Source organism: Homalodisca vitripennis, chromosome 4, assembly GCF_021130785.1.
Source record: "Homalodisca vitripennis isolate AUS2020 chromosome 4, UT_GWSS_2.1, whole genome shotgun sequence".
NCBI classification, from domain to species: domain Eukaryota; kingdom Metazoa; phylum Arthropoda; class Insecta; order Hemiptera; family Cicadellidae; genus Homalodisca; species Homalodisca vitripennis.
This window is the reverse complement of record NC_060210.1, coordinates 128,512,367-128,531,784: the sequence shown is the minus strand read 5'-3', so window position 1 is coordinate 128,531,784 and position 19,418 is coordinate 128,512,367. Positions and strand designations below refer to the sequence as shown.

The following is a 19,418-nucleotide window of genomic DNA, read 5'->3' as shown; positions in this document are numbered from 1 at the left end:
GAATAACCAAGTGATCTTATTGGCGGCACAGTACAGAGTGTTTAATCAGTACGATATCGGACCGCTACAGCATGAAGGGGAGAGGCTGACACAGACTCACCCTTACTGGACACCTGCATGTTCAACCTTATCAAGGAACGGTCTATTACTACAGCAGGTATGACAGGCACTTCAGAAACATTTGTGTTCTTACTAGTCACTTGTACAAAAATTTCATCGATGCATATTTCAGACAAGTCCCATGACGCGAGTTGGTTCACTAAACTAACTTTCTAGATGACCGGCAGCCATCAGCGATTAGTATTATTCAGTTGCTACGTTACAAATATCTGAGACACTTATGTAAATGTTGCTAAATCCATAGTAATTCGTGATTTTTAACACAATTTATATTATTGAAATAATTCTGAAATTCAGCAATAAATACTTAAGTTGAATTAAAAATACATCTGTAAATTGGTAATTTAAAAAATTGTATTCTAAAAGATAAATGAAAACAACAAAGCGTCAGATATTTGACATAGAAAATGCACACTATCTACACTCTGGAAAACACCTTTTTAGTAAACAAACACTTCTGTTCTTTAACATTAAAAAAATTATCAAATCAAATTATTATTATAATAATTATTATTATATATCACTCACACAAAAGAATAGTATACATCAATAAGCTTCAATAACTTCATATGAACAATTCCCTTTATCGACTACAGCTTTTGTAAGGGGAAGAGTCCAGATATCAGTCTTTTCTTAAGATAGAATTTCTATACTTACGGCACTTAGAAAAATGTACTTAACATTAATTTAAGAGTGTAACCAAGAAATTAATACTAAAATTAAACATATCTATTGATTTTAGGCACCGCTTAACTACAAACATGTTACTGCCCCATGGGTGAAAACAATCCAACCAGACCAGCAAACCAAATCCAATAACTTTTAAGAATTATTCAAATAACATTTAAAATGATTTCCTATTATCAAGCTTCTCCATCAGTTGCTATTGTGAGTAAATCTATAATTAGGTAATTTGTAAAAATAGATTGGCTTCATTCATGCTGATCCATATTTCTGATATCTGGACAAATATATCTACTAATAATAATAATAAAATATCTTTATTGTCACAAACGTTTCATAATAATATAGCATATTACTATTTCTGACTTATAAAAGATTAATGTATTAATACATTAAATAACCAATAATATTACAGAATTAATTTGTTGCTCAAATATTGTTATTTCTTACCTTTATTCTTCCACTTGCGCCAGATTAATGTTCCAGTTATGACCACTAGTAGCATGCTCAATAAGGCTGCCACCTGAAATCAGAGTTTGCAAATTTAATATTAACATTAGCATGTAATTTTAAATAAAACTTATTCATAAACCTAAACAATCCTTATCCTTTCAAAAACATTTACAACAAAGACTTACATTGTTATCAATGTTCAATGTGTGATAATTTTAACTGCCTATCACCATTAATTTATTTGCTAAACAAAGAAAAAATTGGGATAAAAGTAAATTTTTACTCTAAAATATTATGATTTTGAAAATTAACTATATAACAAATAAACATTAAATATATTTACAATAAAAGAGAGATAAGCCTCCTTTAATATTAATTAAACAGTAAATGGAAAGTTATATCATGACACTTTGATTACAAGTAAAACAATTTTATTTGGTGACTAGCATACTGCTAATAAAAAGGAATACCCTATTTGTAAAAATATAATTTTACTCGAGGGCTACAAGCCTCTGCAACAATCTTATTAACATAAGGGAAAAGGTCAAAAGGGGATTGAATTGAGCATATTCTCTGATTTTAAGTCAAACTCTGGTGTTTTAAGCAACAAATTAGGGTGTATTACACTTACAGTTATTTCATTGAAATCAAATTTCTCCCCACCAAAGTCTTAACAGTATCAATATGTTAAGAGTTTTTGTGAAGCACTGAACTTTATTAACCACTAAAGAGGCATGTGCTGTGCATGCAGTATGAATGGTTCTATAAGTGAGTGTGTCGTATATGCACCAGGAATGTGTGTTCTTGTTTACGCCATTTGTAAAAGCATAAATAAGTTATTCTCCAATCCCATTTGAATTCATATGGATGGAGAGGAGTGGAACTAATCTACACGTCAATACTGGTTTAATTTTAATTAACTGCCGCTATGTTTGTTCTAAATTACTCTCGGTCAAGTTTGTTGGCAGGACAGCTGATAGCTGTATTTAGGCCACCATTATTGTAAATGAACATTCCACTAATATTATAAATGCGAAAGTTTGAATTTTTGGATATTTGGATGTTTGGAGGTTTGTCCTCGAATCACGCTGAAACTGCTATACGGATTGTGCTGAAATTTGGAACAGGTATAGCTTTTGGTCTGAATTAACATTTAGAATGCTTTTTACCACCCATAACACATTCATTTCACCAAATAAAGTCGAATTCAAATTGAAAAATTAGTTTGTTTACATTCTAATGTTATGATAAGAACGAAACGTAATAACGTTTCATAATTCAAATTAAACTGGCACTAAACAGCTGTTGACAGCTATAATTCGACAAACTTTCTGAAACATCTGTTTACATTGCTAATGAAAATTTTAAAAAATGCCGGGCGACTTATTATGCCAAAACACCGGGGGTGAATTTAAACAACCAGAACAGACCCATATTGACCCCAGCAACTTTTTAGTTGTACGATACACTTCCGTCATTGGGATAAAAAGGCTAACTCTTATTGTTACTGAAGCCATCGAAGAATTTCAATAAATTATCATGGAATATGGGAGGGAAATAATAATCTTATACAAACTGTTTCACTTTACGACTTCACGATCCCAAACCTCTGTTCTTTAACCTTAAATCTAAATTGGATCAGGAGATTGGAATAGCTTTGAGTGGCTATCGATTATCTCTAGACTGTTTATTATGTCATAGAAAAAGAATACATAGATTTGTCCCGTTTTTCAACAGAAAATTGTGTGCGAAGCCGCGGGTAACTGCTAGTTAGTTATAAATTCATTTATAATACATTACTTACTTTTTAGTTCATTTATGTAAACAGAATGATATATACATTTTTATAGGTCTTGGTTATTGGTATTTATTTATTCTCTATAAAAGTAGAATAAGTGCACATATTTCCATAAATTGACATAAAACTTTTACTTTTTCAGAATAAATTTGTACAAACTATAGATTTATTTCTGGAATCAGCATTTTAATATAAGGAACACAATTTGTATATTTTGGATTTGTTGCTATACACACATGAAATCAACCTACTGATAGGGCGGAATATACTTAAAGATATTTTTTACAAAGATTTATTAAAAAAAGGTTGGAATCTTTTTAGGTTCTCGCTTTTATCTACAATTATTTCTGATAGAAATGAAGTAAAACATGTTACATTTACAGCATTACTGAGGAGTTAAATAATGATTCAAAAATTATTGTCAACAGACAAAAATACTCTGCCATCGCAGGAACATAATGCGTTTTCTAGACGTAAATTCCCAACACTGGTTATTGAAATGCTGCTTTTTTCTTATTCAACATGTTATTGTGAGGAGTTAGTTTAATTTAACAAGTAAGACATTCTAAATTTAATCTTGGTATCAATAATATAATTATCTGGAGTTGCCAATCACTATGTTATTAACACATCTTGTAACTTTTCCTCCTGAGACATGTTGGAGCACATACAATTAATGCTAAAAATGTCATTTTGTTGTTCTATTTGCATACTGTGTTTTTAGTTATCTCTGTTTTTCAGTGTAACCAATAGCTCGTCTGAGTGTTCCATTGTCATGGCATCAACAAGCATCTCATATGTATCACTGTTTCTTATGTATAGTCATATATTCCATTATTCAACTGCAGAATTTTCAACTTTAATACTGTCTAGAACTTTGGAAAATTCTGTTTTATTTGAGTTTTGGGAGTGTAAGCAGTTTCAGATTTCACAGAAATAAATTTTAAAATTTAAAAAGTGTACTAGGCTATTTAATTTGTTAAAAAAATGATAATGTGCGTTCACTATATGGATGTGTTGTTTTTATATCAACTTAAGGGAAGTTATTTAAGTGTGACCAGAAGTTACTGGAATTGGTTTGTAAATGGTTAAAGTTTTGTATCCGGTTAGGTTTTTTTATATCGAAATTGGCAAACGATATTAGTCAATCATAACCATCGATATAAACAATCAATACTCATTAATTATTTTGAACAATTAACTTATAATCTATATCAACAGCTATAAATACTTTCAAATAATACATGTAAGGTAATATTTCAATTTTACATAAGAAACATTGTTTATAAAAAATGGCAGTCAATTTTAGAAAACTACACAACATTGCTTCAAAAGATGATAAGACATGTTTTTTGTGGCTTCAACACGTTGGACTAGTACCGAAAAATCCATTATTTGTAAGAAAAAAACAAATGTAACTGTGAGAGGAGCAAATATGGTTGTCTACAGATGCGAAAAAGAAAGTAATGGTGGACATAATTTTAGTAACGTACTGAAGAATAGTTTCTTTGAAGGATCAAAGTTCGGACTGCGCAATATTGTGAGTTTAATGTACTTCTTTTCCAGAAATCAAACAAATTATGATTTTTTAGATTTTAATCCTTGAGTGTAGTTTAGATTTACACAGCCCATCAAGAAATACGATATCTGACTGGCTGTCGTTTTGCATGGAAGTTTGTTTTGTGTGGATTGATGAACAGTTTAATAGGGAAGAAAAGCTTGGAGGTCCTGAAGTGGTGGTGGAAACTGATGAGTGCAAAATTGGAAACCATAAATATAACAAAGGGAGGTTGGTAGAAGGAACCTGGATTCTAGGTTTAAGAGAAACTATACCAGAAGGACAAAAACGTGGTGGTAGGTACTGAATTGAGATTTTTCCTGAAAACAAACGAGATGCTTAAACCCACATTCCTCTCATATTAAAACATTTACAGCCTGGAACAACCATAGTCACAGACATGTGGAAAGCGTATTTTGGATTGAGGACTATGGTTTTATCCATTTTACTGTCAACCATAGTGAAAACTTTTTAGACCCAGCAACTGGTGCCAACACTCAGACAGCTGAGAGTTCGTGGAAAGCCGTAAGACGCAGTCTAAAAAGTGGTATAACAGCCGACCTTCTAGCAGAACATCTCTGTGAATATTTATATAGAAGAGAGGTACGATTTTCTAAGAGGACGCGGTCAACCATTTCCTAAAAGCAGTTAAAAATTGCTACCGAGGAGAAAACATGTAGATAGTTCAACAAGTTTCCATTTTCTATTCTAATTGTGTAGTAAAAATGGAAAAGGTTGTAAGTGCCAAAAATAAAAAAATGACTTTTTCGGTGAAAAGCGAAGTAAAAAGCCAAGCGTAATAAGATAGACAAGGTAGTAAGTGCCAGAAAAATTGCCCCTAGTTTGTAGAGCAGTCGGAAGATGTCAGCACCGTGTAAGAGCCGTGCGGGGTTGAAGTGGAGAACGATGTAAGTCCACCCGCCATGATGTATGTTCCTTGTCTATTCCGTAGTTATTTTGCTGTTGCCGGGCGGGCAGTGACGCTACGCATGCTCGCCGCTTTTACGTTTTGTGTTGTTTTACGTAGTGATTATTTTATTTAAGTGTGTTGCGTGTAACAGGCGTTGAAGTATTTATTAGTGCAGTGTTCTATCTTACTAAAAATGGAAGCACCTCCTGTTCGTAAGAAAGTTCTAGTGGAGAGAAGACGAAGGGCTCGGGAAAAAAGGAGACAGTTATGTTACTTTGTAAAGGAAAGACTATCCCCGCAAAAAAATCCCCCACCTCCTGAACGAAGCTGTTCATGTAAGTACCAATGCAAAAACTTGAGTAACGAACAAAAACTGATATTGTTTATGGAATTCTACAAAGTTGACGAAAAAAGCCAGGGAACATATTTACTCAACCACATGCAGATGCTACCTATTGCCCGTAGAAGACACGGGAATTACGATGATCCCAGTGAGAGTAGACGCACCTGCTCGTTTGCATACAACATTCCTGATGGTTCTGGCAAAAACATACAAATTTGCAAAAAAAAAACTTTAAAGAAATTTTTTGCTATTTCTGAAAGGAAGTTGATTGGTTTACAAACTAAAAAAAAAACAGGATGCTTGATTTTCGAAGACAAAAGAGGGAAAAAACCCCTGGATCAAATGAACACAAGGTGAAGTATACAGAAAATGACCGTAATCTGGTTAGGTGTCATATAAATTCTTTCCCAAGATACGAAAAGCCATTATTGCCGAAAAGTATCAAGCAATGAGTTTTTGTCCCCAGACCTGAACAAACACAGAATGTTTATGGCATTTAAAAACCCAACACCCTACAAGTCCAGTCAACTATAGTTTTTATACAGAAGTATTAAAAAAAGATTTCCCAAAACTCAAGTTCAAGGCTCTTGCAGCTGATACTTGCAAAAAATGTGATCTTTTTAAAGTGCAGATTTCATCAACGACCAATGAAAGGGCAAAACGGGAAGTTAAAAACTAAACAAGAAATTCACCATCGAAAAGCTGAAAAGGCCCATGTCTGCATGAAAGAGGATACTACTTTGTCCCAACTTCCAACTGGTACCGCTACAACATTATGTATGGACTTGCAACAGGTGATGTTCGTGCCCATGCTTACCCATAGCACCATGTTTTTACTGCAGACAACTTTCTTGCTATAATCTAGGAATACATGTGGGGGATAATGACTCAGCGTTTATGTGTATGTGGCATGAGGGCATCGGAGGTCGGGGAGCCAATGAAATAGCTTCTTGTCTGTTTAAAGTTGCTACTGTTCAAGGCCATTTTTCTCGGGAGAAGACTTGTAATATGGTGCGACAACTGTGGTGCTCAAAATAAAAACAGGATGCTCTTAATGGCAATTATTTACCTAGTTCACAAAGGGTTTTATCGCTCTATTAACTTGAAGTATCTTGTAAGTGGGCACAGTTATATGAACTGTGACAGAGACTTTGGCATTATTGAAAAACGCCGCAAAAATGCAAAAGCAATGGTTCCTAAAGACCTGGAAGATGTAGTTGCAAGTGCAAAATTTAAATCCCCCTTCACAGTTGTTTCTATGAAGACAGAAAAACTTTATAGATTTTAAAGGTCTTGCAAATCAGTTCATTAACCACAAAAGATCTAGCTATCAGCAAAATTTCCCACTTCCGAGTTTCTCATAAGAATCCAAGCACAGTGAAGGTAGCGTCAGTTTTTGGCACTTCAAGATGATGGTATGGTAACATGGAACAAAGTTGACGTCTTAAAGAAAAAGGCCGACCTTGGCAATCTTCCCGACTTAAAGGACTTGCCAAAAGTCCAAGTTTAAATCAAAAATCTCACAAGAAAAGAAGAACGATCTGATAGGAATGATAGACTACATAGAAAAGGCAGAAGACAAGCAGTTTTATAGAGATCTTCTGGCAGCAGACACCGTTCCTGATGGTGTCATGGAGGTGGATGCAGACATTGAAGACAAGGACTACTAGTTGTATTAAAAAGTAAGGTATTTTAATGTACAAAGTCCTAGAGTTAATAATATTAAAAATAATATTAATAATATTACGTATATTATGTAACTTTTTTCAGAAAGTCAAGACCTATGACTAAAAGTGTTTTATCTTTTGTACGTATTATCATGTATCCTTGTAACATATTTTGATGTTATGGTGTACATTAAACGCTTCTAAACAATACTGGACTTACATCCCTTTTTTTTAAACTAACCCTTTCACTTACATCATTTATTAAATAAAGAAAGGCACATACATCCTTTTCCACAAAAAAAACCGATTGCTCTTATATCTTTTTCCATATTTTTTTGGTTTCCGCTTATATATTTATAGCAGAAATTGTATTATATGTTATTCCTATTGATTTTATATTTTTTATAAATATAAAAAATATTTTATTAGTAAATATTCAATGTTTTAGACATATTTTATTGAATACTGAAAATTTTAGTTTCTGGGCACTTACAACCTTTTCCATTTTTACTACACAATTATTGTTATTTTATCATTTATTTTTCCATTCTGAATGTTTGTTATCATTTCTTAATTATTTATTAGTTTTCCTGTTTGAGCATTCTCGTTCTGTTTCATTTATTATTTATGTCATTTCTTAATTTATTCATGAGTTTTATTAATATTGATTATGTTCATTTATTATTTGTGATATCATCACTGTAAATATTAAATTCATATTTTAATTCAAAACATATGATTGTTATTGAGGAATATAGATACTTTTATATCGATTGATAGTCTAGGATTCGAGATGCAAATAGTTCAAAGTTCGAAATTAATGAAATCTATGATTATGTTTATTTTCATTATTTTTGTAGGTTACAAGTAAGAAGGTATGCTAGTTTGCTGCTAGCCACACATATGAGGCACTGATATTAACAGGGGGATAATTTTAGTCTTACATTCAAATCGGAGCCTCAGATACATGGATGGCAGCTTACTAGTTAACTCTTCTTTAAGTTTGATTGCATTATTTTCATATCGGTTTACATTATCCATACCAGAAGAACTTAGGCTACTTTGGAAGATAGTAAGAAACCATAACTACAATTTACAATATTTCTTTCATTCACTTCTTTCCAGCTGTTGTAATTTTCATCCCCTTAATCTTAAATTGATCTGTGCAAAAGGACAAGTTCAATAAAAAGTCAATTAATGATTTGCCACTACAGCCACTAATTTCATATTTATCAATTATGATGAATTGTGCTGAGAAATTTTACCTATTCAAGAGTAATGACCAACCGGTATATCACCAACAGCACTATGCTCAGGAGTTAGTTTAATATACATAAAATTACACTATGGAGTACAAAATGTTCAGTCAAATTTTGACTGAAAAACTTCCATAAAAAAGCTTAGACATAGACATATTTTGGTTTAGTGACCACGTTGTTGCATTTGAAGCCACCGAGACAACGGTATATTTCGTTTGGAGTTTGGCGTTTCTGTACATTCTGTGGAACACACTTATGGTAATTATTCTCTATTAATGTCCATTTATATATTTATATTAGGGTTTTTTCATGATTTATTAAGTTTTTTACACTTTACATAACTGCCTTTGCATTACATTTCAATTTATATTTCTAATCAGCCCCTCTAGACTTTGATATTTTATTGATAGGTACTATCTCGAGGGATGTTTTTCTTTCGTTGACATCAGTGCGGGGCAGTACTGTGCTGCCGCAGCTCACGCTGATGGCTGGAGGCACTCATCTCAACCCAATAACAACTAATTAAATTGTAGATCGAAATTAAAAAAAAACATTATTCATTTGGGTCAAAGTTCTGCTCATTTCAGAATTATTTTTCATTTACGTTTCCAAAGATGGCACCGTATCCATCTGATGAGGATGATTCACGGTCACAAAAGGTCACGTGACGACCAATGCTGATGTACAATATGGAAATATTGCTCCGCGTGTGAAAGTTGTTCCATTTTTTATGTTCTACAACTTCGTTATTTATTATTTTCACCCCATCAAACCTTATATTGTTTTGTTCTGTAGGACGATTCCAATAAGTTAATAACGTGAAACTCGTATTTTGCCGCTCCAGCCGTTACTTTCACAATTACCAAAATCAGTTAAGTTTTGCTGGGGATTTGTTATTTACAGTTACTGAGTCAATTGTTTGTGCTCGCTTCCCCTTCATACTTCCCATTGCATAAGCATGTCCACACTCTACCAATGTCAATACTCAATAATAATCTTGTTCTCTTTAAATTTGAATAAAACAACAGCTTTCTTTTAAATACATACCAGTACATTTTCACTTATTTAGACCATGCAAATAGATTATATAATAGTGCTCCTTTCGGCTGCAGTTTAATAAACGGTCACCCACAACAATCGAACCAATAAACCAACTTATCAATTAGTACAGATTTATAAATTATAAAATACAAAAAAATTTAATTATAGTTATTTGAAGGTTTAGGAAATCAATCCTTCCAACTTATAAGGACAGAAATGTAGGCTTTGTCTCAATTCAAAGCAGCTAAATACATTAGAAAATCTGACATGTGCTATCAAAATTGTTTAAACAGTTTGTGAAGGAGAAGGAGCTCTAGATAATCTCCAACTGAGCAGTCAGACATAAGTTTCATTACAAGAGCTTTAGTATAAGTTAACTATTTGGATTTGGAATTCTACACTACTGCTTCTATGTTAAATATAACTCATTGGTTACTTACCCACTGATGCTCTTCCATGATAGTAGCAATATCTGAATAGCCATGGTAGTCAAAGCAGGAAAAGGATAAGCCAAATGTTAACCCATTCCATAAAGAATCACTCATTCTGAATACTAAAATGATCCACTGAGAGAAAATGAAAATACAAGTATTGAAATATCTTGTAGGCTACATCCTCAAATGCTATAGTAAAATTATAAGTTTTAAAACAAGGACTTATATTTATTTTTATTTTATTATAAAATGCTAGTGTGTTAAAAGCAGAATAATATGTATTTTCAAAGGAAGTAACATAACACAAATAAATCTCTCTCTAGAATACAAATACCTAAGCAATTCACTAATAAAAGTTATAAACAAAACCAATAAATCTAAATGCTGTTTCAAATTATTAACTAATTTGAAAAAATATTATTACAACAAAGCACAGAATCAGTTCCAGCAAGACCTTGTCAACTTATCACGCAGTACCATAACATTGAACACTGTTCAAGTTGAGTGTTCTGTTGACAACTTTAATCACTACATATGTTAAAAAAAAATCAAAAATATTATTGGAGACAAGCAATGAGAAACAGGCTCAGTCTTGAGTTGAAATAAAAGCATTATAATAAAATACCAATGATTGTTACTTTTGGATAGAACTGTTAAGAACCTATTAAATAGTACTGTAATAGTTTTAGTATTAAGACACTTAGACCTAGTAATTTAAAAAGTATAATCATTGAAAACACAATTTTTCTTGTATTTAGACGATTATTCATCCCATATTTAAACTATAAAACAGCAAAAACACGTTTCTGTTGAAAAGAATGTGTCTCTTTTTAAAGAAAAGAAATTTTCCAAGAATATAACACAGAATTGTTTTAAATCGGAGTTGTAGTTGTAGGTAGAATACAATGTGTGCTCCCGGTTTTTATGTTAATTAGTATAATCATAGATAGATTTGATTTATCACATTACAAAACTGTCGCTTTTTGTCAATCGATAACGAACACTGATTTAATATAACAAATATTACAGTACCATAATAATTGAACACAATGTTGACACTGAATAACATAAATATTTTATGTCGAATATAACATCCAGGAGAATCTATTGTTGAATTTATTGCAGCCCTTCTAAATTTAAGTATTATTTGCCAATTAAAGTTTAAAAATCAGGAATGTAACACTTCAACACCATTCGATTTCTCAGGGTACAATTTATTAAGAGCTTAAGTGATGCGTACATAACAAAAGGTGTTACAGGAGAAAAATTTACAAAGTATTTATATTTTATATAAATATTCTTTTATAGAACATATTCTTACAGAACAGTACAGTCGTCAGATTTTTTTTTGTTACAGCAGGTTAGAAAGTTCTGTTTAAAAATGCATTTATTGTGTAGAATGGATGGTCTTGAAGCCAGAGTTTTAGTTTGTGTCCAAACTGCAGTCGGTCTCTCCTCTTCAGTTCTTGTGGGAGGGCGTTCCACAGCTTTGCTCCGACATACGTTGGCTTCTTCTCCGTGGACGCTAGGCGGTGAGCTGGAAGATGATAGTTTGTAGCATGCCGAGTGTTGTAGTCATGTTGCTGTGCTCCAGTCATCACTTCATCGGGTGATTTCAGGTGTACGTAGGTCACAGCTTCCAGGATGTATAGGTTAACCACAGTGAGAATCTTCAGTTCTTGAAAAGCTTGCCTGCATGATTCTCTTGTGCGTAGGCTTGCAAGGATCCGAATTGCTCTCTTTTGGTGTATTAGGACCCGTTGCAGGTTGCCTAGTGTGGTACCTCCCCAGACTGATATACCGTATCGAAGATGTGATTCGTAGAGAGCATGGTATGCAGTTTTAGCTGTTCCTAGGTCGCTGATATGTTTCATCCTGCGGATCACGTACAGTCCTGCGCTAAGCTTTTTACAGAGGTTGTCAATGTGGTGTGTCCACGTCAGAGAGTCATCTATTGTCACTTCGAGATACTTTGAAGTGCTGATTTCCTCCAGTTCAGGCAGTCCTCCTACAGTATCTTTGTGTCTTCCAAAGAATAGCTGTTTTGTTTTTGTCTCGTTTACAACAAGGCCATTGCCATGGCAATATTGCACTGTTATATTAACAGCCGTGTAAGCATCTATCTCTAGCTCGTCTTGATTCGTTTTCCCGAGCAGAAGCACAGTATCATCAGCATACATCAGTGTACTGCTGAAATCCTCCATGTACTGAGGAAAATCGTTTGTGTAGAGGATAAAGAGGACTGGTCCAAGAACAGAGCCTTGCGGCACTCCTCGAGTGATGACTTGTAGTCCTAAGCATATTTGGCGTGTAACTCCTTCGGCGGTGTATTTCACTTCTGTCATCTGGCTTCGTCCTGTGAGATAGCTTCGGAACCATTCCAGGGATTGTCCTCGTATTCCAAGCGTGGTTAGTTTTGACAGCAGGTGGTCGTGGCTAAGGCAGTCAAAGGCTTTGCTGTAGTCAAGGAATATGGCTGTGGAAGTGTTTCCATCTTCGAGTTGATCAGTTAAAAACTCTACCAGACTTATCAAAGCAGTTGTAGTTGATCTACCTGGTAAGAAACCGTGTTGATGTGGAGTCAAAAGTTGATTCAATGATAAATGTTCTAAAATCCTATTAAGAACAAGCTTTTCAATTACTTTAGAGAAGGTTTGTATCAATGATATAGGGCGGTAGTTTGCAGGTTGCATGGTGGGTCCTTGTTTGTATTTGGGGTAGACTTTAGCTATTTTTAATGCAGATGGGAATATTCCTCGGCTAAATGAACTATTGATAATTTCTGTTAAGGGATCGACAAGCTCCTCTTTGCAGATTTTCAGGAGTCTTGTAGAGACATTGTCGTAACTGGTAGAGGTTTTTACCTTCAATGATTGAATGAGTTTAGTCATTTCCTCTCTGTTTGTTGGTTGAAGTATCAACGTTGAGACATTGAAATTTTCTGCTGGTGTTATTTTCTGTAAATTAGTATGTCCATTCAGTTGAATGGTTTCGTGGGCTATATTGGTAAAGAACGTGTTAAGGTGATCGGCAATCAGTTTTGGTTCCTGTACATGTTCTCCGTGGATATCCAGTGCTAAAGGTAGGGACTTCTCATCTTTTGATTTCCTTTCAGAATTTATAATTTGCCAAAGAGTTTTTGATTTGTTACATGACCTTGACACTGTTTCTGCATGGTCTTGTTTCCTAAGGAGTTTCAGCCTCAAGTCATAGTCTTTTTTGAGCCGTGACATTATCAATGTGTCATTTTCACTTAATGATATATTTTACCTTTCTTGTGCTTCGAGAAACTGTCTTTTCATGTGTATTGCAATTTGGTCAGTCAATGTGTATTTGGGTTTTTTAATTTTATGCCTGATTAATGGACATGACTGTAGAGTATCGAGTTTAAGAGTATTTTTTTTAAAATTGTTGTATGTTTCTTCTATGTCCTTTGCGTGGTAGACTGTTGACCAGTTTTGCTGGCTAAGATAATATTTCAGGTGAAGTAGATTCCGTTCACACATATTTCTTTGATCGATAATGGGCGGTGGAGGTGATTTTATATTACAGTTAATTGTGCAGAGTTGACCTGTGTGGTCTGATATCCCAGTGTTGACTATTTCTACATTGAGGTCCTCGAGCGTAATATTGGTACAGACACAATCAATTGACGTTGCTGAAGTTGGCGTTATTCTTGTTGGTGGCAGGTCTAGTCTCTGGATATCATGTCCGCTCAACATATCCCTCATCAGAGTGTATTCATGATTGTTTGTTATACTGTTAATGTTAACATCCCCCATGATGATTATTGGATTGTTTGTTGGAATACTTTCTAAGACATCTGAGACTATCTCCAGACTAGTAAAAAAGTACATCAAATGTGCATTGGTGAAATAGAAGATACTTTTTTAGAAACTTATCTGTACAAGTTCCAAAACCAAATTTTACATTCTTTAAACATTTTTTCACTTTTAATACATAACGGTTTTGTAACTTAATTTCTTTTAATAAAACAACAAGGTACGTTTTCAAGTTTTCAAACAGAGCTTAACAGTTTTTATTTACTTTATGTGACGCTGAGGGTTTTATAAAACAACAGAATCGTTTTTGTTTCTTATGATTTTTTTGCATACCATTACCAGAGGTTGTTTTCTATCAACTAAAAATGTATTTTCAGTTACAATGGAATGTGTAGCATATTTCCTTTCATTAAAATTTGATAAATATAAGTGTTCAAAGTAAAAAAAGCTTTATTTACTTGAAGATAGTTTTAGTATATACTAGCTGACCCGGCGAACTTTGTCCCGCCTTAAAGATAATATCACATGATCACATTTTTTACTTTTTAAATTAGGATACTTGTAAATAAAAAAATATAATTATTCAATGATTCTTTATTTGCCATTTATTGTAGCACCTTGTGATAAACTACATTTTTTTGTTTTTTTATTAGGCGCGAAAACAAATAACGCGGATGGTCTTCCGACCCGTGGACATACCACATTTAATTGGCCATGGGAAAAACATGGATGTTTGAGATTAAGACCACAAACTTTCAACGATTGGCCTTGTGACTTATTTACAGTCATGACGTATCGGAAATTGAAACCGTTTAAAAACTCGAATGGCATGTCGGGTGGGATCATCGGGATCCTTGAAATGAGAATTTCCTCACCTTTGAGTATTGTGGTGTAAATCAAATTGTTCATCAATTTACTTACCACCAAACTTGTTCCGTTGCACAGTTTTTGGTTGGTATAAAGTTTTCGAAGCATGATTACTACAGAACCAATATTTAGTTGTAAATTGTGCCAGGTACATCCAAGGAGTTTAAACATTCAATTGGATAGTTTGGTGGCATCATCTTCATTTGTTACACAGTCAACAGATTTGAAAGAATGCAGTGTAGCAATGATCTCATTCTGAATTATGTAGTTTAAGTCATCTACATCTTTATTCTTAGCTGCCAAAATTGTTCGCTCACTCAACCATTCATTATTTTTGAGGTTAGTAATGATGTTTGGGAATACTTTGTTGATGAGTTCGTCTTTCGATGAGACAAATTTACAGATATTCCGAGGAAATGAAATCAATCCGCTCGATTCGTCGACAGGTACTCGACCATTACCGATAGTCAACAATTACTCAGAGAAATCTTCAGCAGATGTATCGTTCAGCAATGCAACTCTCATGTTTGTTGTCAGCTGAAGTTTCCTAACATAATAGCGCCATAGATTCGATGATTTGAGGCAAGCGTTTATTCTGTCGGCAGCAGTCGATCTGGGAATTACTGGCAATGTTTGGCGGAAATCGCCAGACAGTAATATAGTTTGCGCCTCCAAAACATTTTGAGTCATTACGTAGATTTTGCAATGTTAGGTTAACTGCTTCCAATGCACGTTTATGCGCTATTGTGCATTCGTCCCAGATGATGATCTTCGATTCTGACAAAAACTTTCGCCATAGCGGAGCGCTTTGTAATGTTGCACGTTGGTTCTTCAATATATTGAAGATTTAACGGCAATTTTAATGGCAGAATGTGGCGTACGACATCCTTCTAGCAATGTGGCTGCTATTCCAGAAGAAGCAACTGAAACTGCAATGTTGGATCTTGCACGAACAGTGGCTAAAACTACTGACATGAGGAATGTCTTACCAGTTCCACCATGTAAATATAAACCACCGTTTCCATCATCAATTGCCTTCATTAATGTATCATAAACTTCCTTTTGTTGTGGGTTTATCAGGGGCACATTTGTTTGAACTACTAAATCTAATTCCTGGTGATCATATTCACGTTCCCATTCCAATTCTCGATTAAATGCGTCATTCATTTTTACGATTTAGCGCTGGCATTCCCTAACCTGACTAATAAACTACCACACATGAGACAACTCATGTCTTCGATCAAGAGCAAGGCCCGATTATGTATCTCCTCATTCATTTCAAGATCGTAATTTATTGAACTGACACGAATTTGATGTAAAATATCTTCTGCCATATTATCCTTGTATTTGTGCCACAGGTTAGATGGGTTCGATGGGAAAGCATGTCGAAATGATGATAGCAAATAATGTACGTATCTGACTTGGAGATGCAGAGATAACTGCTTTGAATTGGCAAAAATTAAAATTTGATTTGTATTATCTGGATAGTAAAGTATATGCTTAACAGTGATTGCTGAAACAGTTGAAACAAAATTTGCTGTTCCTCTTAAGCTTACTCTATGCTTTAAAACTATAAATGTAAAGAAATTTAAAATGGTAATTAAATGATATAAACATATATTTCTTTTGTTGCATTATATATGTTTTACAAAGAACAGCTGATTCAATTTGAACAGGCCCTTTCACTTAATAACATATGTTTTGCTGTAATTGCATTTCTTACGGGTATTTCCGTAACATTTAGAGACCAGTGGGGCGGAATCCTGAATCGGGAACGGGATAAAAAGTATCCTATGTGTTTTCTCCCCAGTTCTTAGCTACCTCCCTACCAATTTTCAGCCAAATCGGATCAGCCGTTCTTGACTTATAAATAGTGTAACTAACACGACTTTCTTTTATATATATAGATAACATCAGTGTACAGTAATACATTTAAATCTATTTTTATTATTAAATATTGTTACAATAATTTTATATAGCAACTCTTTTCATTCTTTCAGTTCCGAGTAGCCGTTTGGGTTATTTATTTATTTATTTATTTTTGTGTGTGAAGGTTTATTCCAAACGAGTCTTTGTGCTTAGAGGATATTCCTAATTATTTCACTCTTCATTTAAAATTCATTTTAAATAACTTATTTTATATTTTTTTACTATTTGAAACGTGATATTTGAACAGTTTTTAGATTAGGTAAAAGGTATTTTCTTACCATCCACATCCTGTCCTAAGGTGTGTGTGTTTCAGCGAAAATCTGCTGATTCTACGCACGAACTCCTTAACTGAAGAGACGAATCGAAGTCGAAACAGAATATCCGCAAATATGTCAAGAGCGTTAGCTCAAAGAATAAGTTTGCATTGACACAAAATCCAAAAGCATTTTGGCCGTCACGGAGTAACGGTTCCCAAAAGGGTGACCGGGCTCTGCGAGCTTTCGGATCCCAAAAGGGTAATCGATCTCTTTGTGACAAAGCCTTGTCGCCTGGACAAAGTGTCTTGCAAAATGGGAAAAGTTTTATGACCCAGTTTACGTGTTATCCTGTTTTCGTTCTATTTTCGGAACTCATCAGCATGGCGAAGTAGCCATGGAACTTGGAAAGCCTTGAACAGCTGGTACTGCAAAGTGTTTTTTACAGTTTTGTCAATAAAGCAACTTTTGTAAATACCATGCAATGTATGTAAAACTATGTGTGTGAAATAAATTTAATTTTGAAATTGAATTTGAATTTTAGATCTGTAACCTTTGCACGAGCTCGCGAAATTTCTTTTGCTTTAGAAACATTTAAACAGGAAAATAAGTAAATGTCTTCCTCTTCGGTTGTTACCTCAATTAATCAGGGTTCCATGAATAACATTTACAAAAGCATAAAATTCCCGTGACTATAATAGGTAAACCTAAAATTAAGTATGGACGAAATGGACGATATATCCGTCCAGATTTCAGAGCACTGGATATTGGCAATATATGTATTTGCTGCGGATGTACATATTTTAAACGTGAACGTTCTTCTCTAAATTGCAGCTCTTGTGGCCATTCTGGCTATGTATCAAAGGTGTACTTCCAAACTTTAAAATAAGAAGCATAATTTAGAAAATTATAAGCCTACAAATCACGGCATTAGACAATTACAAAGTGGAGATATTGAATTAACGATCATATTAATGATTTTTACAAAGGTAACCTTTTAGATAATAGTATTGGTAAAGTAATCAGTATAAATAACATCTTTTCTAAAAGCCTAAACGATATTTCTACAATTATGGTGACTGTCAAGATTGGTTAAAAAACAATGCTTTTAGAATTTAATTCCGATAGTCCAGTTTGCATCTTGATTCATAAGTAATACAGTGAGTTGGCATTGGGTCTAGATTTAGAACCCACTACTTTACGTTTTCGCACATATGCAGGTGAGGGATTTACTCCTTCAGGGGTAGTCAAGGTTCCTGCCCAGTATCACAAAATTATGTATAAGAAGGATTTGTATGTTATCAATATCCCTTCTGCTGCAATCTTACGTCGCACATATAGACATTTTAATGTTATAAACACGACCGACATGGATTCTTCTCCTGAACAAACAACAAGCACAAGCAACTCAGAGAAGAAATCTGCCTGTCTTTTAGGGCATTATTTTAAGAAACCAATTGTTTGGTTCCAAACTACAAGTGTAGCTTTAAAAAAATCCAAGATACTTTAAAACCGAATTTTGCAAAGGCGAGACTAGTTTCGTATGCATTACGAAAACAAGTGTAAAAAGAACAAGACCATTTTGAAAGTCAAGGTGTTATTACAAAAGTAGAATATCCAAGAATTGAATACGTACCTACATTTGGAGGTCAATGATAACAGTAAAATGTTGTACACATAATGGAATCTACATGATGAATCGACTTGCATTTGATATTCAAAGTGCCACAAACGAGTTCCAAAAGTTCATTTATGATGTTACTTTGGATATGTTAATTAATCAACGTTAATTCAACGATCAACATTAAAAGAGTGCAAGATCAGACTCATAGTATGTTGCAACGAACAAGGGAATTAAATCTCAATTCGAATCTCGAAAATATAGGTTTTTTGAACAATAATATTTTTTTGAACCTGTTTTCTAGAAGGTCACTCTCATTTTAATTCGGCAAAGTACTTATTAATAATTTAAATATTATGTGTATTATCTAATAAGATGTTTACAGTTGACGCAGATGACATAAGCTATTTACATTGTTCAAATTAATTAATTATTATCGGTTGGTTAAATCGACGGTTTTATCAAGTAGGTAATGTTGTTTGTCGTTATTGATCTAAAAACTGGGTCCGCTTATCGTACTCTACCCCCAAGACGCTCCCAAGCAAATAGATTATTGTGTATGATTTGATACTGAATCTAGGGCTCTCAATACTGGCATTATTTTTAAATGCGTGTATTTCAATGGGGCATTTTTCCGAGGTTTGGAAGCTTATTGAAATTACCGTCTTCGACAAGCTTATTAAGCCTAAAGATTCCCA

The 19,418-nt window shown here is 33.8% G+C and overlaps 1 protein-coding gene across 3 annotated transcripts in view; it reads right to left on the bottom strand.

The window, feature by feature from the left end:
• The window catches only part of LOC124360147 (neuropathy target esterase sws), a 76,082-nt gene extending 65,327 nt beyond the window's left edge, over window positions 1–10,755 (bottom strand). For 2 of the 3 annotated variants that reach the window (XM_046813502.1, XM_046813503.1), the window contains exons 1-2: window positions 10,274–10,754; window positions 1,255–1,327 (exon numbers count right to left, since the gene is read on the bottom strand). In XM_046813502.1, coding sequence (XP_046669458.1) covers window positions 1,255–1,327; window positions 10,274–10,378 — 178 coding nt within the window. In that variant the 5' untranslated portion in view covers window positions 10,379–10,754. Of the gene's footprint in view, window positions 1–1,254; window positions 1,328–10,273 lie in introns of all 3 variants that reach the window. The other variant, XM_046813504.1, reaches the window with a different exon arrangement.
• Between the last annotated feature and the right edge of the window lie 8,663 nt (window positions 10,756–19,418).